Raw genomic sequence first — 21904 nt, 5'->3', positions numbered from 1 at the left:
TTCCTGCCATTTAAGAAAGCAGAACAAAGTTTGACACCAAATAATCATTTCTCTTTTATAAACTTGTTTCTGTGGGTGTGTTTGTACACACCTGTGTACACTGAGAGAGGAAAAATGGCCCCAGGTTTACAACTGCAGAACAGGGGGTTTGAGTTCATCCATTTCTGTGGATTTTCCAGTACACTGAAATTGGAAAGGTCTGCTGTAGGACTAGAGAAGTGCAAAGAACTATACTGTTAAATCTCAGTGCAAAAATCCCAGGCCAAAACAGGAATGACTTCAAAGAGTGATGTAAAACTGTCAGAGTCAACTATGAATCATAGAATCAACCACGTTGGAAGAGACCTCCAAGATCATCCACTCCAACCTATCCCCCAGCCCTATCCAGTCAACCAGACCATGGCACTAAGTGCCTCATCCAGGCTTTTCTTGCACACTTCCAGGCACGGTGCCTCATCCACCTCCCTGGGCAGCCCATTCCAATGCCAATCACTCTCTCTGGCAAGAACTTTCTCCTGACATCCAGCCTAGACTTCCCCTGGCACAACTTGAGACTGTGTCCCCTTGTTCTATTGGTGGTTGCCTGGGAGAAGAGGCCACCCCCCACCTGGCTACAGCCTCCCTTCAGGTAGTTGTAGACAGCAATGAGGTCCTCCCTGAGCCTCCTCTTCTCCAGGCTAAACACCCCCAGCTCCCTCAGCCTCTCCTCATAGGGTTTGTGTTCCAGGCTCCTGACCAGCTTTGTCACCCTTCTCTGGACACTTTCCAGCACCTCAACATCTCTCTTGAATTGAGGTGCCCAGAAATGGACACAGGACTCAAGGTGTGGCCTGACCAGTGCTGAGCACAGGGGAAGAGTAACCTCCCTTGGCCTTCTGGCCACACTCTTCCTGATGCAGGCCAGGATGCCATTGGCTGTCTTGGCCACCTGGGCACACTGTTGGCTCAGCTTCAGCCTACTATCTATCAGTACCCCCAAGTCCCTCTCTGCCTGGCTGCTCTCAAGCTGCTCTGTCCCCAGCCTGTAGCGCTGCTTGGAGATGTTGTGGCCAAAGTGCAGAACCCTGCACTTGGGCTTCTGAAATCCCATCCTGTTGGCCTCTGCCCACCCATCCATCCTGGCTACGTCCCCCTGCAGGGCTCTCCTGCCTTCCAACAGACCAACACCTGCTCCTAGCTTGGTGTCATCTGCAAACTTACTGATGCTGGACTCAATCACCTCGTCCAGATCATCAATAAAGATATTGAACAGGACTGGGCCCAGCACTGATCCCTGGGGAACACCACCAGTGACAGCTGCCAACTGGATATGGCACCATTCACCACCACTCTCTGGGCTCTGCCATCCAGCCAGTTCCTGACCCAGCACACAGTGAATCTCTCCAAGCCATGAGCTGCCAGCTTGGCCAGGAGCTTCCTGTAGCAGACAGTGTCAAAGGCTTTGCTCAAGTCCAGGTAGACTCCATCCACAGCCTGCCCCACATTCACCAGGCGGGAACCTGATCATAAAAGGAGATCAGGTTGGTGAGACAGGACCTGCCCTTCCTAAACCCATGCTGGCTGGGCCTGATCCCTTGGCCACCCTGTAGGTGCTTTGTGATGGCACTCAAGATGACCTGTTCCATCACCTTGCCTGGCACTGAGGTCAGGCTGACAGGCCTGTAGTTTTCTGGCTCCTCCTTACAACCCTTCTTGGGGATGGGTATCACATTGGCCAGCTTCCAGTCTTCAGGGACCTCTGCAGTGAGCCAGGACTGCTGATAAATGATGGAGAGTGGCTTGGCCAGCTCAGCTGCCAGCTCTCTCAGCACCCTAGGGTGGATCCCATCCGGTCCCATGGAATTGTGCGGATCCAAGTGTCTCAGCAGGTCCCTTACTGCTTCCTCATGGATTAGAGGAGGACTATACTGGTCCCTGACTCCATCTGCCACTTCAGGAGTCCAGCTGTGCTGGAGACAACCTGTCCCACTAGTGAAGATTGAGGCAAAGAAGGTGTTAAGCACCTCTGCCTTTTCCTCATCCTTTGTCACTCTGTTCCCCTCTCTATCTAACAAGGACTGGAGCTTGTCCTTGGCCCTTCTCTGCCATTCAGATATTTATAGAAACATTTTTTATTCCCCTTACCAGCAGTGGCAGCCTAAGCTCCAGATGGCTTTTGCCTCTCTCATTTTTTCGTCTACAAGACCTAGCAACATCCTTGAACTCTTCTGGGACACCTCCCCTCTTTTCCAAAGGTGATACACTCTCTGTTTTGTCTTTAATTCCCTCAGCAGCTCCCTGCCCATCCAGTCTGGCTGCCTCCCTCCTTGGCTCGTCTGCCGGCTCAATGGCACAGCTGCTCCTGTGCCTTCAGGAGTTCTTTCTTGAAGCAGCTCCAACCTTCCTGGACCCCTTTGTTTTTAAGGGCTCTTTGCCACAGAACTGTCTGAGTTAGTTCCTTAAATAGGCTGAAGTCTGCCCTTGGGCAGTCCAGTGTGGAGGTTCTGTTGATGCCCCTCCTGGTTTCACTCTATCATTTCATGGTCACTGGACCCCAGGCAGCCTCCAACCACCACATCCCCTACCAGCCCCTTTCTATTTGTGAGCAGCAAGTCAAGCAGGGCTACCCCCCTGGTAGGCTCATGTAACAGCTGGGATAAGAAGTTGTCTTCCACACACTCTAGAAACCTTCTAGACTGCCTCTTCTCTGCAGTGTTTAAGTCCCAGCAGGTGTCTGGTAGGTTAAAGTCGCTCACCAGAACAAGGGCAGGTGATCTTGAGGCAGCCTCCAGTTGTTGAAAGAGTAATAAATCAACCTCTTCTTCCTGGTTGGGTGATCTATAACAGACTCCAACCAGGATATCAGCCTTGTTGGCCTTCCCCTTAATTCTCCCCCATAAAGACTCAACTTGATCATCCTTAATTTCTACCCCCATGACATCCAGAGCATCCCTAATATACAGAGCCACTCCTCCACCTCTTCCCCCTTGCCTGTCTCTCCTGAAGAGTCTGTAGCCATTGATCACAGCACTCCAATCATGTGAGCCATCCCACCACGTGTCTGTGGTGGCGACAACACCATCGTTTGCCTCCAGCACCATGGCTTCCAGCTCCTCTTGTTTGTGTCCCATACTGCGTGCATGCACTTCAGCTGGGCTGCTGCTTTTACCCCTAGCTCTGGCCTGCCAACCCTCAGTTTCCTTTGGTTTGTCTCTAGTGCTGTCATGTTTAACCCCCTCCCCCTTCCACTCTAAAGCCCTCTCAACAAGCCCAGCCAGCTCATGGGCCAGGGTCCTTCTCCCCCTCTGCGTCAGGTGTGCCTCATCTGTTGCTTACAGACCCGAGGCCATATAAAGTTCCCGAAGATCAAAGAATCTGAAGCGTTGTTGGAGGCAGCAGCCTCTGAGCCACTTGTTCATCAAATAGACTTTGCTATTCCTCTGCATTCCAACCTGTGACTAAGGGTACAGATGACAAGACTACCTGTGCCCCTGCTCTCTCGACTGCTTTTCCCAGTGCCTTGAAGTCCTTTTTGATAGCTTTTAGCCCTCTTAGCAACCTCCTCATCCCCTGCCTGTGTAACTAACAAGGGATAGTAATCAGAGGGCTGCACTACAGTAGGCAGCCTCCTGGTACCGTCCCTGACCCGGGCCCCAGGGAGGCAGCAGAGCTCCTGTGGAAGGGGTCTGGCCGGCATATGGGGCCCTCTGTTCCCTTCAGAAGGGAGTCACCAATAACAATTATCCTCCTCTTTTTCTTCTGGGTACTTGTTCTGATGCAAGGGGGCAACTGATTTGCTTCAGTTGCCCTCCCAGCCAGTGATGCTTCTGCCTGCTCCAAAACCACCTCACCCTCTACCTCTCGTGCCCTATATCTGTTGTGTAAGGGCAGCTGAGTATGGGAGGATGGCTGGAAGGGTTTTCCCTTGCCCCTTCTGGCAGGTACCTGCATCCATTCTCTCTTGTTACTTGGTTCATCTCCCTCTCTTAAGGGGGACTGCAGAGCATGGTGCTGTAGGTCCAGCTCTCTTTGACATTCCCTTTCAGCCTTAAGCCTTTCCACTTCGCCTTTGGTTAAGCAGACTATTCGCCACTAGGTCAAGCAGACTATTAATCTGCTCACACCTAATGCAGCCATTGCCTCTGTCTCCCTCGACTTCGAGTGCCAGGCTCCAGCTGTCCTCACAGCCTGAACACCTGCATGCCTCCGTGTAGGGTTCTGTTTGGGTGCCCACAGTTTTACAGTATTGTAATCCTTTGGCCGAGTTTGCACCATGTCTCGCTTTCTTCGAAGTCCGATGGAAGTTCGTTAGTAGTTAGTTTGGGTGTGAGGGGTTTGGGGGTTTCTGTCTTTCTGTCGTCTTTCTGTCGTCTTTCTGTCGTCTTTCTGTCGTCTTTCTGTCGTCTTTCTGTCGTCTTTCTGTCGTCTTTCTGTCGTCTTTCTGTCGTCTTTCTGTCGTCTTTCTGTCGTCTTTCTGTCGTCTTTCTGTCGTCTTTCTGTCGTCTTTCTGTCGTCTTTCTGTCGTCTTTCTGTCGTCTTTCTGTCGTCTTTCTGTCGTCTTTCTGTCGTCTTTCTGTCGTCTTTCTGTCGTCTTTCTGTCGTCTTTCTGTCGTCTTTCTGTCGTCTTTCTGTCGTCTTTCTGTCGTCTTTCTGTCGTCTTTCTGTCGTCTTTCTGTCGTCTTCCTGTCGTCTTCCTGTCGTCTTCCTGTCGTCTTCCTGTCGTCTTCCTGTCGTCTTCCTGTCGTCTTCCTGTCGTCTTCCTGTCGTCTTCCTGTCGTCTTCCTGTCGTCTTCCTGTCGTCTTCCTGTCGTCTTCCTGTCGTCTTTCTGTCGTCTTTCTGTCGTCTTCCTGTCGTCTTCCTGTCGTCTTCCTGTCGTCTTCCTGTCGTCTTCCTGTCGTCTTCCTGTCGTCTTCCTGTCGTCTTCCTGTCGTCTTCCTGTCGTCTTCCTGTCGTCTTCCTGTCGTCTTCCTGTCGTCTTCCTGTCGTCTTCCTGTCGTCTTCCTGTCGTCTTCCTGTCGTCTTCCTGTCTTTCCCCGGCGCGCTGCGGGCTGGGCTCAGCGGAGCGAGCCTCGGTGCTGCTCTCTTTCCGAGCCAGGCTGCGGCGTCGCCGCTGCCGCTCCTGTTTCAGTCGCCCGCTCGCCAGGCGCCGCCCCTGCCTCACCCTCGGGTGAGCACTTAGCGCCACGCAGCTGAGGACAGATGATGTAAATGACATTGGTTTGATTTTTAGGAAGTACTTCTAATGACATTTTTTGAACATTTTGTAGGACTCACATGATGCTTTGCTGGAATTTGGGAATAACAACCTCCAGGTATTGGTGGATATCACAAGGGAAGGAGTGTGGAAAAACCCAGTTCTTCTTAAAATTCTGTCCCAGCAACCAGTAGAGACTGAGGAAGGTAAGAATGCTGCTGGAGATGATGTGTGGTTATTAAGTTACTTGGTGCAATTTTGATGGGGAACCAATGACATGAAGTCAGAAGAGAGCTATATTTTAAATGGCATTGTGCAATAGTATTTATATGTTGCTGAACAATGCTTATGATGAAACAGTCTCACTGGTCCTCTGAATAATGTATCTTCCCACTGCATCTCTGCTTGAGTGATGCTATCCATTAATTTGAATATTTTGAAACTTCATTTTTAAAAATAACTTTTTTTTTAATTGAAAAAATACAGACATTTTACTCCTTGAGGTGGTTTGCCCTTCAGAACTGTGCTTTTAAATATTTTTTCTGGATACTTCCCAGGGAGGAGTTGTGTAAGTCCACACCATAAAAAATGAATGTGGAGGTTTCCTTTTATTAAGCTCTGGGCTGGGAAGCTTACTGTGTTTAGACTGTAGAAGTTAGATCTTGGATCAGAAAATGTGGAGGGTTTAGTGTCACTTCATATAATTTTTAATGTCATCTTTTGCTCACTGAAATCTTTTCACATCTATTAGTGGTACCATTAAGTACCTTCAGGTATTTCTTTTCCTGTTTTATTAAGAGTTTACCTCAGTGGTAATTTAAAGTTAAAAGAAGGGATTTTTAAAACAAGCTTTCTGTCCTTCGTTCTGGCTGTAAACAGCCTCTCTTTGGGTTAAGAGCAGGCCAAACTGCGTACACACTCACTGGAAGCCTACTGCAGGCTTCCACACGCCTTGTGGTGATGCTGGAAATTCACTGCCAGCCAAGGCAGAGAGAAAACCATCTCCCTCACAAACCCAAGTACAGCACATGCTCCTCCCAGGGCAGGGGAAGGAGAGAGAGAATTAGCTGTGCACTCTCTTCAGTAGAGATCTACAGGAAATTGGAGTAGAATAACAAATTATACTATCCTGAGCCAAGCTGCCCACCCCCCTTGAGATTTTCTTTAGTCTCTGGAAGACTTCCTTTATGGTTATACGAGTTAAGCCTTAATTGTGCTTAACCTACAACACTACAATAATGTTTGTCTTGCAGAAATCCTGCCTAGGTGGCTGAAATTGCTCTTTTGACCTTGTGAAGGACATGGCTGGAGCTAGAATTAAGCAGCTACCTCTAGAAGGTCTGCTGGATTAACTTAATCCTTTTGTACCTTCAGAATCATATCAAGTAATTGCTTATAGCTTTAATAGATCATAAGACACTGATTAAGTACAAGGTTTGTCTCCCCCCCTTCTTGTGTCACTTTGATCCATGGGATACTCTCTTGTGACTACCAGGCCCCATTTCATGGAAACAGCAAGAATCTAAGTGCACTTCCCGCAGGTCAGAGCAGAGATGGCAGTTCTGCTGCTAGACACATTGAGTAAGGGGCTGCAGAAAGAGCTCTAGCACCATGGGGTTTCAGCTGTTGTTTCACACCCTTCAGTACAACAGTTCACATAGCTGCTGAAGTGTTGATGTAAATGGATGGTATTTCAGTCATCTAAAACTTAGTCTCTTTGAACAGATTGGATTTCATGCATCTGGCTTTCTGTGGTGTGTGTCTGAAACACATCCTTAGTCTTTGCTATTGTAGGCCACTGGTAAGCCAGATCTGAGAGCAGTTCCATGTGCCCACTGGAGTTCTGTTTTGTGAACTGCTAGTACACGTTAAAGATCATCAGATGCTTACTGTAAATGTGACCTGTTCTTGTCTCTCTTGATTAGAGGTCTTTAATGTTAAAGTTACATTCTCTTTTTTATTACACTGCCCCTGAAGAGGAACAGGTATCAACTGTAAATGTGGCTCCCCAAATTTGTTCAGCAGAGGTTTCAAATCAGTGCAGGCTCTATCTGATGCTTCTGTGGCTGCTCATGAATTCAGCTGCCATGAGCTTGGGGTGGTTGTTGCAATTTTCTACTGACAGCTGGATCAAGATTTTTTGGGGGGCATGATTATTTGCTCAAGGAAAAGGCCTCAAAGTTATCACTGCAGCTTATGCCTTCTAGATGACTAAATAAGAGCATCCCCAAGTGAACATAATCAGTGCTGTTCATCAGTCTCCACCTCATATATTCTATGCCTAAGGGTCTTCAAGCTGCAGCTTCCATACTTCAGGATTTTTGATTGGTTGTTTTTTGTTGTTTATTTTCCTTCTGACTTCAACTTCAGTAGTATCATTCAGAAAGAGCCAACAGGTTACAGTGAGCTCGTTGCTGTGCCCAGCAGATGAATACCAATATCTTGGTGTGTCTGTATTGACATGAGTTGATTTGTAGGAAAACTGGGAAAACTCTCTACCACATTGCTGTTGTAAAACAGACCTTGATGTTGTTTGTACATGCTTAACATAGAATGGAGTAAAAAATGCACTGGGTTGGAAGGGACATCTAGAGGTCATCTAGACCAACCCTCCTGCAGTCAGCAGGGACATCCCCAACTAGATCAGGTTGCCCAAGGCCCCATTCTGCCAGCAGGACAACAGGAACTCCACACGATTCAATGTGAATCCCACCAGAGACCTTTACTGTTGGTTATGCCCCTGCTTATATAGTCTAGATCATAGTGTACACACCTGCACATTAACATAATCTAGGCGAGTACAGCCCAGTCTTTTACATACCCCTTGTTTTTCCCCTTAGCCAGATGTCCCACTGTCTTTCCTCCCCGTGGCAGGCATCCTGAAGCTGTGAGAACTAAGGTCAAATGCTTGTACACTGCTTGCTATTATTCCCTCTTACACTGCATTCCCACAATTCCTCCTTTTTGTTTTACATCGAAGGCAGCATTCATCATCTATTGCAGGGCCCTTGCAAAAAGATAACAAACATGGCACTTTAAACATTACAGTACAGAGGACCTGCAAAACAGCTGTTTCCTTCTTTGCCAATGAGTGCATCTAGTCCTTGAATTAATAACAAAGGTCAGTGGCTGGAGGGACTTTTGACAAGGGCAGGGAGCAACAGGACAAAAGACAATGGCTTTGAGCTGGAAGAGGGGAGATTGAGACTGGAGATGAGGAAGAAATTCTTGAGAGTGAGGATGGGGAGACACTGGCACAGGTTGCTCAGGGAGGTTGTGGCTGTCTCCTCCCTGGAGGTGCTGAAGGCCAGGTTGAATGGTGCTGGAAAGCCTCAAGGGCAAGACTGAAAAGGATCAGTCACTCAGCTTGTTCCGCTTGGAGAAGAGAAGGCTAAGGGATTACCTCATCGAAGTCTACAGCTTCCTCAAGGGGAGCAGCAGAGGGATGAACTCTCTGGTGACCTGTGGTAGGACATGAGGAATGGAATGAAGCTGTACTAGGGGAAGTTTAGAATTGGACGTTAGGTAAATGTTCTTCATTGAGAGTGTGGTCCCTGTCACAGGCTCCCCAGGAAAGTGGTCACAGCATCAGGGCTATCATCAAGCGCTCAAGATGTATCTGAACAATGTTCTTAGCCATTTGGCTCTTCCAACTTGAGATATTCTGGGAATGGAATCAAAATAAATCTGTGAGGTTTTTAACCAGATTATGCCAACTACTTACAAAAATCATCTGAAGTTGCATTTTCACTGTTGAATTAGTTTGTCTAGTCTTGTAATCATCGCTCGTGTTTGGTTGATGTAGAGCGTGAGCCTAGCAGGTCTTAAACGCAACTCTTCTGAAATACCGAAACACAACATTTTCACCCACAGCTTCATTTTGTCTATTTTAACATTCTGTGGGCTTTTAAAACCTTGGGTGGTAAATTCCCTTGTCACAAAGTGTGTAATGCTTTGGCTGAAATGTTTGTGCTCTGTGGAATATGAAGATACAATTAAAAGCTGAAGATTTTGAATTTCAGCTAAACTGCTGGGATTTTGTTCAGAACACTGTAACCAATAGCTAAGGTGGAGTCTGATCAGCATGGTTCAGCCACTGCTGTAGCAGATTTCCTTATGGAATCACCGGGTCCTGTATCTGCTTTCTGTATCCCAGCATTCTTTCCCTACATGCTGTTTGGGGAAAAATGTTTCATCTATTGCTGTAACTACTTCTTGTACCTGAAGTTTCTTGGGAAAGCTGACCATAATTACACTGCCTTGTGATAAAGTATTTATGAACTGAGACAGTTTCAGGTGTGTCAGCTCTAAATTCCGTGTTCTTTTTATTTTTCTAGCGAATAAACTGATCACACGAGAAGGACCTTCCTTTCTGCAGATGCGAATCAAGCATCTGATGAAGTCAAACTGCATCCCACAAGCTACTTTCTTGTCAAAGTTGTGTGTGGATTCTCCAGAAATTGCCAATGTTTCATCTTTTCGACAAGCCTACCTCACGTGCGTGTGCTCCATGCTGCCTAATGAAGACTCCATTAAGGAGGTTAGCAGCCATTGTTTCTTTTGCTGTATGCTTACCAAGCAATTGAAAATTTGTTTCTGCAATAAGAACTGAAGCTGAAGAGTGAAACTTGCAGCAGATTTCCAAAGCAGAAATGATGCATTGCAGACTGAAACAACCTTTGTTTTAGCTACTGATGTAGAGAAGTATGTCATTATGTGCTTGCATTTGAGGTTAGATGGGTTTGAAAGCTTACACTTTAACGTAGAAGCCAAATGCCATTGGAAAGCAGCCTTGTCCTTGGTCTTCTAGTCCCTCTGACCTAGTAAAGACAAAAAAGAAAAAAAAAGAATGCCCCTAAAGCAAAAAAAAAAACCCACACAAGAAACAAGCCCCAGCAACCAGCCCTCTTCAGAGTTGCTCCAGAGCCCTCAGCTTGTTTTCAGCAGTCTTCCTTTCCCAGTAGCTGTGGTAGGAATGGTTTGTGTCAGCCCGTTGCAGGCGTTGTACAGCCCTTGCCTCTTGATCTTGCAGGTGTTATTTTACTAATTTCACTGCTCTTGTTTGGTGTAATTTGAGACTTGAACATTTTGAGTAAGCCTCTGTGAAACTGGGGAAAGCTTCACCTGAGAAAAGAGTGTAACTCTGATGTCTGTATTGATTTATCTCTTCCCTAAACACTTGGTGCTGCAGAGTGTACTTATTCAGAATCAGCACTTGGCAGTCAAAGATGACAAAAGTCTGGCTGTGTCACATCCCTTAACATTTTTTGACCTGAGTTGTCATCTTCAAAAGGAAAACAGGGATGCCTGCAAGTGCAGAGAAGTAATGGGAAGCTTTTAGTTTAGACTGCTGCCTGTATGTAATCATTTTGCTAAGCTGCCCAAAATGAAAGATTGTCCCAAAGAAAACTAATCCCAAAGGAGATCAGAACTAATATTTGTGACCTTCTTAAGCCATTTCATAGCTGAAAGCCAGAGTATGAACTTTGAGTTCAGGAAACAGGGTTTTGTTCATGTGTGTGTGAGGCCATTTCCGTTGATGTAGTAAAGGTGCATTGCTTCTGTAAACGTGCTGAGAATAAAATGCCTTTTAACTCCTTTAAGATTGCAAAAGTGGATTGCAAAGAAGTACTGGACATCATATGTAACTTGGAATCTGAGGGACAAGAAAACACTGCATTTATCCTTTGTACAACATACCTTACTCATCAGCTTCAAACAGCAAATGTGTATTGCTCTTGGTAAGTATTAAGGATTACTGCTGTTCCTAACCGCTCCACACTGGGTATCAAGCCTCTAAGCTTTGTGAGTCCACTATACTGTGATTTGATTCTTCCTTCCCATGACAGTTTGCTGCCTTTTTTCATTCCTTCCACAGAGATGTAAGAAGTAGGAGAGTGCAGAGGCAGAATCCCTTAATTCCCCATGTGCTATTCACCTCCCTGCCCCTGGTAGAGCCAACACAGGGATGCAGTTTTCTGCAACTCACAGTGGGTTTGTAGGTTGGGCTTTCAGGGTGTGCCTAAAGAAGTGGTTTTCTCCTGGATGGAACATCACATCATCAGACACAGAACGGTTTAGGTCGGAAGGAACCTCAAAGCTCACCCAGTTTCAACCCTCAGCCATAGGCAGGGACACCTCCCACTAGAACAGGTCACTCCAGGCCTCATCCAACCTGGCCTTGGACACCTCCAGGGAGGGAGCATCAGCCTCCCTGGGCAACCTGTTCCAGTGTCTCACCTCCCTCACTGTAAAGAACCCTTTCCTAACATCTAGTTTGAATCTGCCCTCTGCCAGTTTAAACCAATTACCACTTGCCCTATCATTACAAGACCTTATCAGTAGTCTCTCTCCCTGGCTTCCTGTAGGCCCCCTTCAGGTAGTGGAAGGCCACTCCAAGGTCTCCTCGAAGCCTTCTCTAGGCTGAAGAGCCCTAGCTCTTGTAGCATGTCGTCATAGCAGAGGTGCTTCAGCCCTCTGATCAACTTCATGGCCCTCCTCTGGATCTCTGCTGGGTGGAGACTTAGCACCATGCCATCAGACAGATGCTGGAAGTTTGCTCCACTGAAGAAACAGAAGAAAAACATTGTTGAAGCTGTATAAAAGCTAAAGATCCTACCAGTCTGCTGCTTTTCAGCTTCTGTGGCACTCGTGGTGGTGTCAGAGCATCAGGACATGACCGATTGCGGCAGTCAGTGGCTGTGTTGCTTTGGTTCTAATTAATTGCTCTGCACTGAAATGATACAAGTGCATAACAGCTCCAAGACAGTAAACAAAGCACTCAGCTTACACTTCCCTTATGTAACATTTTACAAAGTGTGTTCCGCATCAGATTTTAAGATTGCTTGGGTTGGAAAGGATCCTCAAAGGTCATCTTGTCCAAACCACCCCTAGAGTTATCTTACAGCACTGTGACAGTTACATTATTTGCATGCAGGTCTCAACATCTAACTTGCTTGCCTACTGGAGAGAAATGGCTGCTTCACATTAGGGTTTAATTTCAATGTGTGAAGTTCAGGCTCTACAAGTGTGGTGGGAGGTTTTCCTGTCTGGAAAGGAAGTGTGCAGCTGCAGATGCCTTTATCAGGAGACAGAAATCCCATTGCCAGTGCCTTTCCCCATTAAATGGCAGGATCTACACTGGGTTCTGATCTGCTGCTCATTCAGGAGTAGGGCAGGATGCCAGTTTTCTTCAGCATCTTTTGGGGACGGAGACTTGAAGTATGTGCTGTGTTTCCTAAGAAATATTTGTGGCATCAGCTCTGCACTGGAACGTGCAGACTGTAGCCAATTGTGTGTATCTGCAACATCCTCACCGTTTGCTTTCGAATCTTTGCAGGGAGCTGACGCTTTTCTGGAGCAAGCTGCAGAGAAGAATAGATCCATCTTTAGATTCGTTTTTGGAAAGATGTCGTCAGTTTGGCATCATTGCCAAGACCCTACAGCATTTATTTTTCTTGATAAGAGTCATACAATCTGAAGTAAGTAAGCTGCAGTCCGGAGTCTTTGGATACAGCCAAAACTGTTTATATTACTTTATTGTTTTCTTAATGCTGATGAAATATAGCTTCTTTTGTTACCCATGCTTTCAGATCAAGTGCCTAATATCTTACTAATAAAATTCTCTGAAATATGGCTGCCATTGTAGTTTTGTGTCAGCTTGACACATGGAAGTCACCTTCAGTCAGTGTGGAATGATCCATTTGTTAGTCTGAAAATACAGTCTGGCAGGATTTTGTAAACAAAGTATAGTTATGTTTTGATCAGATGCCTTTTTAGAAGTGAGACAGCAACAATTTTCTGCAGCATCTCAAAGACACAGAGGCTTGGCTGAAATGTTTCCTGGTTTTGTATTCTGAGAACACCTCTTTATCTCAGAATGTGAGATACAGGCACATCTTGACTTCTGCCTTTGATGCCTATCATTATAAAATGTCCATCTTTACAAAATTGCAGAAAGGTTCAGGAGTGCTTAACAGCAACACTTAAAATCTGTTTGAGGAGTAATGGAAAGACTTTACTTGATCCACCTACCAAGGAGGCAAATCCAGCATGGTGTTCATAAGCAGAGCAGAAGGAGAAATAGCTGTTGTTAACCTGGGCAGTTGCTTGAGTATATTTCTGTCTTCTTTGGTGGCTACTCTGACTTTCAGAATTGATGAGACTGCAATTCCTTCTGTCTGGTCACAGTGTGAGAGCAGGACTTGTCAAGGCCAGTCATGAATGCAAATGAACCAGGCACACATTAACAGAGGAAAACCAAATGCTGGTAACAGGTATCTCAGCTGTTTCAGTGACAGTGTTACACAGATCATGGACCTTAGACATGGGGTTTTCTGTTGGGAATGGCAAAATTTCCAAAATATTTCAGATATTTCTTCCTGAAAATGAGCACAGTTTTGCACATGTAGCAGTATAATTTGCCTCATGAGCTTTATGAATGTTTCAATTCAACAGTATTCTCCTCAATTTGCTCATCCCTTTGCATTCTTATGTGGACATGAGTTAACTCAAATAGCATCATATGAATTATGAATAACACAGACAAGATGCCTTTAGTTTTCAATTACGTTTCTCTCTACCTTCAGATTTATTTGGGAGTATCTTTCACTGACTAGAGTTAATTCTGCAAATGAAATGACTCACCAAGCGTGATTTGGTAAAGAAAGCAAATGCCAAAGCTCTCATTTAGAGTCAAAGTAGCAATCAGAAAGGTGCCATGATTGTCCCTCTGGCAGACGATAGAGCTGGAACTCTAATCTGTCAAAGATGAATTTGGTAGTGCACACAGAAATGTATGTTCCTAGCTTCTTCAAAGTTGCCTTCTTCCTGCTTTTAAAACACATCTGTGTATGCACTTTGATAGATAAAGCCATCGCATTCTTAACTACACACTACTTTCTGTGTTTCCTGCTAAACAATATTTGCATTTCTCCTGGGGAAATAGCTGCTTTTATTTTTTTTTACTGCTGTCCAGCAAATTAATTCTGTTACTGAATTAAAGGAAAATTGCATGACTTCCAATGGGCCATGCACAGTAAGTACCAGAGTTTGCTAATTCTTTTAACTCCTCCTTAATCCTTTGGGATCTTTACCATGTGGATGTGGTGGTGTTAGCCACATCTTATCCCTCTACACTGTTCATAAATATCTCACCTGTTAGTTGGCTTTTATGAGAATGACTTAGGTAGTTACATCATGTGTCCAGAATCTTTTTGCTGAAAAGTATGCTTTTGAAATAAGGGAACTGTCAGTTTTGTCCACGCGCAGAGTGTGAGATAGATTGTTTTTTAAAATCAGCATTTGTAGATGTCTTCCTGATGCCACTGAGCAGCACCACAGAGTTACACAGATCACTCAGAACATGTTTGGAAGTAAAACACCAGTTACCTTCATCAGGAATCATTTCCATTACTGTTCTGATTGGTATTGAAGATTATTTTGTTTCAGGATGTGAATTTACACTAATTTCCTTATTGCACTGAGTAATACCCTCTGTGGATGCTGCGGAGGGATGCTCCTTTAAACATCTGAACTAGTTATGATTGGAAGTCAATCAGTGAAAAGAGGGAGAGGAGTTAGAAAGTTGTTTTGAACATCAAATGCCTAAACTAATTCATGTGACTCCTCCACAGAGTGCACTCAGTGAGAAGTGGCTCCCCTCACCTGAAAAGTGAAAGAGGTTCCTCACAAAACAGTTGGCAGCTCTTTAAAGTATGCTCAGTGACCTGGGCAGTTAACACTTGGAAGTTACATAATGAATACATTCTGGATGGGTTGTAGTCTCTTGGATGCTCTCATTGTTCATCTTCACTGAAAGTTATAGAGAGAATGTACTTACAAAGAGAAGTAACATTTGTTTTGTGGCTGTCTTCTGTGTTGTGTTGTTTTCCTTAAACAGGCAGAAGAAGCAGGACTTGCTGTGTCTGTTTTGTTGTGTGTGAGAGCCCTTCAGATCCGATCAAACGGAAGTGATGAAATGAAAACGTCAGTGTGCAAAACGATTGCTTGCCTGTTACCAGAAGACCTTGAAGTTAGGAGAGCTTGTCAGCTCACAGAATTTTTACTTGAGCCAACTCTGAGTGGATTTAGTGTGTTAGAAGAGCTCTATATGCAACCAGATCAAAAATTTGATGAAGAAAGTGCTCCTGTTCCAAATTCGCTCCGTTGTGAGCTGCTGTTAGCTTTAAAAGCATATTGGCCATTTGACCCTGAGTTTTGGGACTGGAAGACTTTAAAGCGACATTGCCTGAAACTTTTAGGGAAAGTAGCTTCTGATTCTGAGGATGATGCAAGCTGTAATATGTCCATCAATGAAACGGACATGCTAGAAAGTTTCTTTAGTGACTACGATGAGACAAAAGAACATAAATATTATGATGGCAAAGACACACTGAGTCACCCTAAAGAAAAAGCAAGAGTGAAAAAACCAATTGGTTCTTCAGAAAGGTACCAGAGATGGCTTCAGTACAAATTTTTCTGTGTGCTCTGCAAAAGGGAGTGCATAGAAGCTAGAATACTGCATCACTCCAAGATGCATATGGAAGATGGTGTTTATACATGCCCAGTGTGCACAAAAAAGTTCAAGAGAAAGGAGTTTTTTGTACCACATGTAATGGAACATGTTAAAATGCCACCTAGTAGAACACACAGACCTAAAAAGAAAATAATACTGAAAAAAGAGAGGTCCCCACAAAATACAGTAGCCTCTAGCAGCCCACCCTCTGCATTTCAGGAGAAATCACATCAACCACAGATGCCTGAAAACTTTGAAAATGACACAGAGGAGTATGTCACCTTCAGCCAGCTGGAGAACTGCCAGCTACAGGACAGAGACATCTATCCATGCCCTGGAACAGATTGCTCTAGAGTTTTCAAACAGTTTAAATACTTAAGTGTACATCTGAAAGCCGAACATCAAAACAACGATGAGAATGCGAAACACTACTTGGACATGAAGAACAGGAGGGAGAAGTGTGCCTTCTGTCGCCGGCACTTCATGACGTCCTTCCACCTGCGGGAGCATGAGCGTGTGCACTGCGGGCCTCAGCCATATATGTGTGTGTCCATGGATTGCTATGCCAGGTTTGGGTCTGTTAATGAGCTGCTCAACCACAAACAAACACATGATGACCTTCGCTACAAGTGTGAGCTAAATGGCTGTAACATTGTGTTCAGTGATTTGGGGCAACTTTACCACCATGAAGCACAGCACTTCAGAGATGCATCCTACACCTGCAATTTCTTTGGGTGTAAAAAGTTTTATTATTCAAAAACTGAATTTCAGAATCACCTTGCAGTGCATAACATTGAAGTGTCAAATGGTGAAGTGCAGCAGACACTGAAACTTGAAGAGTTGGTTTCAAAAGACAAATGCCGTTATCTTCCAGAGTCTCAGCTGCTTGAACAATCTGAAAACTCTAGTCTGAATGATAACTTGGATCCCTCTGGCTCTCAGGGAATTCCACAGATTAAGGAAGAATCTCTCTCTGACAGTGAAGATCTAGACAGTGAAAGTAATTGCAGCCTTCATTGTGGGGACCACAGCACAGATGCTGCAGTAGACCAAGGGCAGGTGTCTCCCCTGCTTGTTGGAACAATGGCTCACAATCAATCGATTTCAGGTTTTCTCATGTCCCAGGAAGGAGTTTTCCATCCAGCAGATGTGAAACAACAGTGTTCCAGTGTGGCAGTTTGCTTTGATGAAAAAAACCTTCCTTGTGGTTTTGAAGGCTACTGTTCTACACACAAAACTTCTAGAAGCATGCAAAAATATCTTCGCAGAGCTCATCCATATAACTTCAAAGGTAAAAAAGATACAGAGATTAAAACTAAAGACTTTCTTGATCTGTTGAGTGACATTCAGCACAGTAAATCCCTTACAGACAATAATACAGAGTTAGGTCATAATTCAGATACAAATGCTGACTCTCCAGAAAGCTTGTGTTGTGCTATAGATGCTAAAGGAAGCAATGGCCTGAAGGATGAAACTTGTCCTTCTTCCCCAGAAACATCTTTTTATGACAGCTCTAAAGAATCAAATATTGAAGATAATATGTTGGAACTAATGTTAGGCTTGAAACATCTAAGCTTAAAAAATTCTACCATTCAGAATTCTTCAAGACACAAGCCTTTTTTGGGCTCTTTGCAATCCTATTCATCTAGGGATGCAAAGTGCGCTGAATCAGTAAATAAAACTACCTCAAAATTTCAGCTTCAAGAGCAACAAGATGATTTGCCCAGCCAGTACCTTACCCAGCTGGCAGCTAAACCATTCTTCTGCGAACATCATGGGTGTACATGTGAGTTTGTGACCAGAGAGGCTCTCTTAATGCACTATGTTAAAAAGCATAACTACTCAAAGGAGATGGTTCTTCAGTTAAACATGTTCCAGCACCGGTACTCACCCTTTAAGTGTCACATTTGCCAAAGGTCATTTACAAGAAGAACACACCTTAGAATCCACTACAGAAACAAGCATCAGATTGGCTGCGTGAGGGCAGCTCACAAGGTGTGTTCAAACGAGAAACTTGATCATGCCGGTTTGTGTACAGATGACCTTCATCAAAACAGTGCTGTTCCAACACCTGTTTGTGCAACCAGCATTGAATTAGTTGAACATTCAGACCACTCTGAGCAGCTATGTCACCCTAAAAAGGAGGACTGTAGTTCTGAGACAGATTTGGAGTCCAGTGAGGAGCCAGACAACAATGTCACCAGAAAAGCACCTAACATAGCATCTCTGGACAGTCATAGGGAAGAACTGGAAGTGAGACAGGGAAGGGGAAGCAAAAGAACAGTTGCTAAAGGAAACTTATGTTATATATTGCATAAGTACCACAAACCATTTCATTGCATACATAAAAGTTGCAACTCAGCATTTACCAATCAGAAGGGTTTGATTCGCCATTACAGGACTGTTCACCAGTATAACAAGGAACATCTCTGCTTAGAGAAAGACAAAGCAAGAACAAAAAGGGAACTTGTCAAATGTAAAAAAATATTTGCATGCAAATACAAAGAGTGTGGTAAGAGGTTCTTTTGTTCTAAAGCTCTTGCAAAGCATTGCAGTGATTTCCACAATGAACTCTTAGAGGATCAAAAACTGATTTCTGAAGCTGAATCTGTGAGATTTGCTTGCAACCAAGCCCATTGCCCTGCTGTGTTTTATACCTTTGATAAGCTTAAGCAGCACCTGATAGATGAACATGCCAGTGAAGAGAAACTAAACAAAGATTTTGAAATCCATTGTGACCTTAACGGCTGTAATCGGATCTTCACAAACTACAGCCACTACTCTCAGCATGTCTACTTCAAGCACAGTGAGTACTATGACAGTCTCTTTAGGAACCGGAGAGAGGAAGAGGATGATCAAGAGAACAAACAGAGTTATTTGAAAGACACTTTCGACCTAAGTAGGCAGAATGGGAAGCAGCTAAAAGAAAAGCCGAAAAGAATAAGCAGACATAGAGAAAAGCATTTGCTGAATTTCAAAACAAAAGAGGAAGCCCTGCAGATGTGCAAGGAGAAGTCTAACCTGACACAGTACCCGTGCATGGTGCAGGGCTGCTCATCTGTAGTGAAGCTGGAGAGCAGCATCCTGCGGCACTACAAGCGAACACATCAAATGACCAACCTGTACATTGAGCAGCGGCTTCAGAAGCTCATTGTCTGTGTCAGGTGTGGTGTGATGGTTGAGAAACAGTCCTGCTCTGATGCAGATTTAGACTCAGATAAAATAGGTGTAGAAATTCAAGAGGATAAATCAGCTAATCCTGACACTGTGCAGGAAAGTGAAAAAGCTCCTGTTCCAATTTCTGACTGTGAGTCTCAAGATGTAAGCAGTGAAGACCAAACCAAACATCCATCAGGTAGCACGAGTTTGGATGCTGATGCCTTTGTGTATTCAGGCACTTTAAAATGTAACCACAGTTTGAAGAATGCCTGTTTCGAAGAGCATAACATCAGGGAGACAGGTGTGAGTAAAAATGAAGATGTTTCTGAAAACAACGAGAGAAAGAATAGCTCTTACTGCTCAGGGTTACAGTTAGAGCTACCGAGGGCTAAAGACCCAGAAGGATGTCAGCACAGTGTGGTTAATCAGAGTACAAAAAGAAAGGCGCTTTGTGTTATGAAAGACAAATTCCAGAAGCCTCCTGTGTCCAAACCATTTGATTTAAAGACATATAAACCAATGGGATTTGAGTCTTCATTTTTAAAATTTATTCAGGAAAGTGAGGGAAAAGAGGATGATGATGATGATGATGATGATGATTTTGATGAGATTTTAGAATGGGAGTCTTCTGAGCAGTTGACAGTAGATAAAGCCCTGCAAAAAGAGGAAGACAGTCAAGGGGATACACCAGCAACCAACCCTGTAGATGACAAAACTGTAATCATAGCCCCAAATAACCATGAGCAGCTAAGAGAAATACAGCCCTTGTTATCAGAATCTTCATCTGCCCCTTCTTTAGAAAATTTGAGGGCAATTTTGGACAAGGCACTAACGGACTGTGGAGACCTTGCCTTAAAACAGCTTCACTACTTAAGACCAGTAGTTGTTCTTGAAAGATCCAAGTTTTCCACACCCCTCATAGACCTATTTCCAACAAAAAAGGCAGATGAGCTTTGTGTAGGAAGTACGTAAGTAGTTTTGCTTAGAGCAGATCATCTCCACTACTTCTTTATGGGGAGAACTTCAAACTAGAACAGTAATTTTTGCAGTACACACTGTTTAGGTTAGTTTAGGTTGTTTAATTCCATGAATGTATAATATCTGTCAAAAGTATTGGCCAAGTTAATTTAGCTCCCCATTTTTTCAATGAACTATGCTGATTTTGGTGCTATTTAACACATCAGAATACTGGGGGCTTCCTCTTGAAGAGTAAATGTGCATGATTGTATATGGAACAAGTACTAGGGTACCAGGGTTTGGGGGGCAATGGAGTTACTTGACTTGAATGTGCACCCTAGGGTGCTTTGTGTAACATATTGTACACTACAGCATCTTATATTTTCTGAGTTATGAGTTTCAATAAATTACAGTTTTTCACCCATCTGTTTACTGTACAGTAAGTCTTTAATGTGGTTTACTTGTAACTGAATTTGGGACCATTCTGAGTGCATTGGATAATGTTGCTTCACTTTTTGCATTTGTAGATAATTTGTCTGACTGCTGAACCAGTGTAGATACAGAAAAGTAAAGTATTGCTTTTTATTTTATAATCCTCTCTGTGCTTTATTCAGATCTGAAAGCATTCTCATTAGTGCAGGCCGAAGACAGTTGCCACTTAAAGCTGAGACAGTTCTGGCCTCTTTTCCCTTATAAGGAAGGAGATTCCCTGGGCATGTATGGTACGGGTTAAGTGTGTGAAGAACATTGTCAGCCTTCTGAGGACATTGCACCACCTGAAAGTATATCTGCACATCTGGGGTTCCCTGGTTAGCTTTGTGCTGGAAGCTTCACCTGAAGAGGAATACAGTATTTTAAGATGTTTTTTCTTGTTCTGCAGTTCACCTCTTGCCATCCTTCTGGATACATCATGAGGCCTTGAGCCCTGGGAGTGGCATTTCCTCTGTGAGGATACTAATGAACAGACCTTTAAACACAGTCTTTTTGCTTTCCATTCCCCTTGAGTTAGCTGGCAATAGCTTGGCTAGCAGGTAGAAATTTAACTGGGTAATAGCTAGGTACAATAAAATGTATCAGAGAAAATTGCCTTTATTTTAGACTTCATAGATCATGCAGTAGGTCTGATGATGATGAACAGTTGAGGTTCTTGGAGAACAGAGACATGACTGGATTTAGAAATGTCATAGCACAGCTCCACTTGCTCCTCTGAGCTTCCCCTATTGCCTGTGCTGTATTTTGCACACATTGTAACCAGAAGCTGGCTGAGATTTCACTTCCTAATCACAGTTTCCTTTGCTTTCTTTTTACACTTGACTGATACCCACATTTGATTGTACTTAAGATTTTTTCAAGTTGTTTCTTTTTCCATTGTTGTCTCTGGGAGTCAGCACTGATATTTTTCTGCCCACTAGGAAGGTGTAATCACAGATTTCCTTTGAACAACCTTATAGAGCTTGTGAGTGAATTCTGTGGTCCCAGAATCTTTTTAATTACAAAAAATTGTTCAGAAAAGGAACAGAAGAGTTCCTGCCTGCCATGGCTGAAGCTTTTTCTGTGCAAAAGATCAAAACCTGACAGAAGTTTGCCTAAGATGGCTGGGTCAAATGCCACATGCAATGGAAGGGTTGAGTGAGGCTTTTGATACTGTCTACCCTACAGCCTCATAGGTAAACTCAGGAAAAGTGGGTTAGATGATGGGACCAAGAGGTGGAGTGGAAAGAGGCTCAACAACAGAGTTCAGAGCATTGTGATTAGTGGTGCGGAGTCCAGTTAGAAGCCTGTGGACAGTGATGGTTCCCAGTCATCAGCACTGCATCTGACTTTCTTCAATATCTTCATCAACAACCGGGATGAGGGGATTGAGTGGACCCTCAGCAAGTTTGCTGATGGTACAAAACTGCAGAGGTGTTAACATCCCCATCGAGTTCCTGTGTCACCTGCCCTCAATGATCCTGCTCTGCCAGGGGGGTTGGACTGGATGATCTCCAGAAGTCCCTTCCAACCCCCAGCATTCTGTCATCTTCAGAGTAACAACACAGCTGCTCTGACTGTAATGCTGGAATAGGCTCACTTAGGACTAGTGTCAAAAGCAGCAATT

General features: G+C 44.3%; 1 protein-coding gene across 1 annotated transcript in view; it reads left to right on the top strand.

Annotated features, from left to right (window-relative positions):
* Nucleotides 1-20399, top strand: part of RLF (RLF zinc finger) — a 50900-nt gene extending 30501 nt beyond the window's left edge. The window contains exons 4-8 of the mRNA XM_064172486.1: nt 5248-5380; nt 9512-9714; nt 10779-10915; nt 12514-12655; nt 15076-20399. Coding sequence (XP_064028556.1) covers nt 5248-5380; nt 9512-9714; nt 10779-10915; nt 12514-12655; nt 15076-19821 — 5361 coding nt within the window. The 3' untranslated portion in view covers nt 19822-20399. The remainder of the gene's footprint in view (nt 1-5247; nt 5381-9511; nt 9715-10778; nt 10916-12513; nt 12656-15075) is intronic.
* Nucleotides 20400-21904: the final 1505 nt, after the last annotated feature.

This window comes from Pogoniulus pusillus, chromosome 37 (assembly GCF_015220805.1).
Source record: "Pogoniulus pusillus isolate bPogPus1 chromosome 37, bPogPus1.pri, whole genome shotgun sequence".
Lineage (NCBI taxonomy): Eukaryota > Metazoa > Chordata > Aves > Piciformes > Lybiidae > Pogoniulus > Pogoniulus pusillus.
The sequence above is the reverse complement of the archived record's forward strand: the minus strand, read 5'-3'. Positions and strand labels throughout refer to the sequence as shown.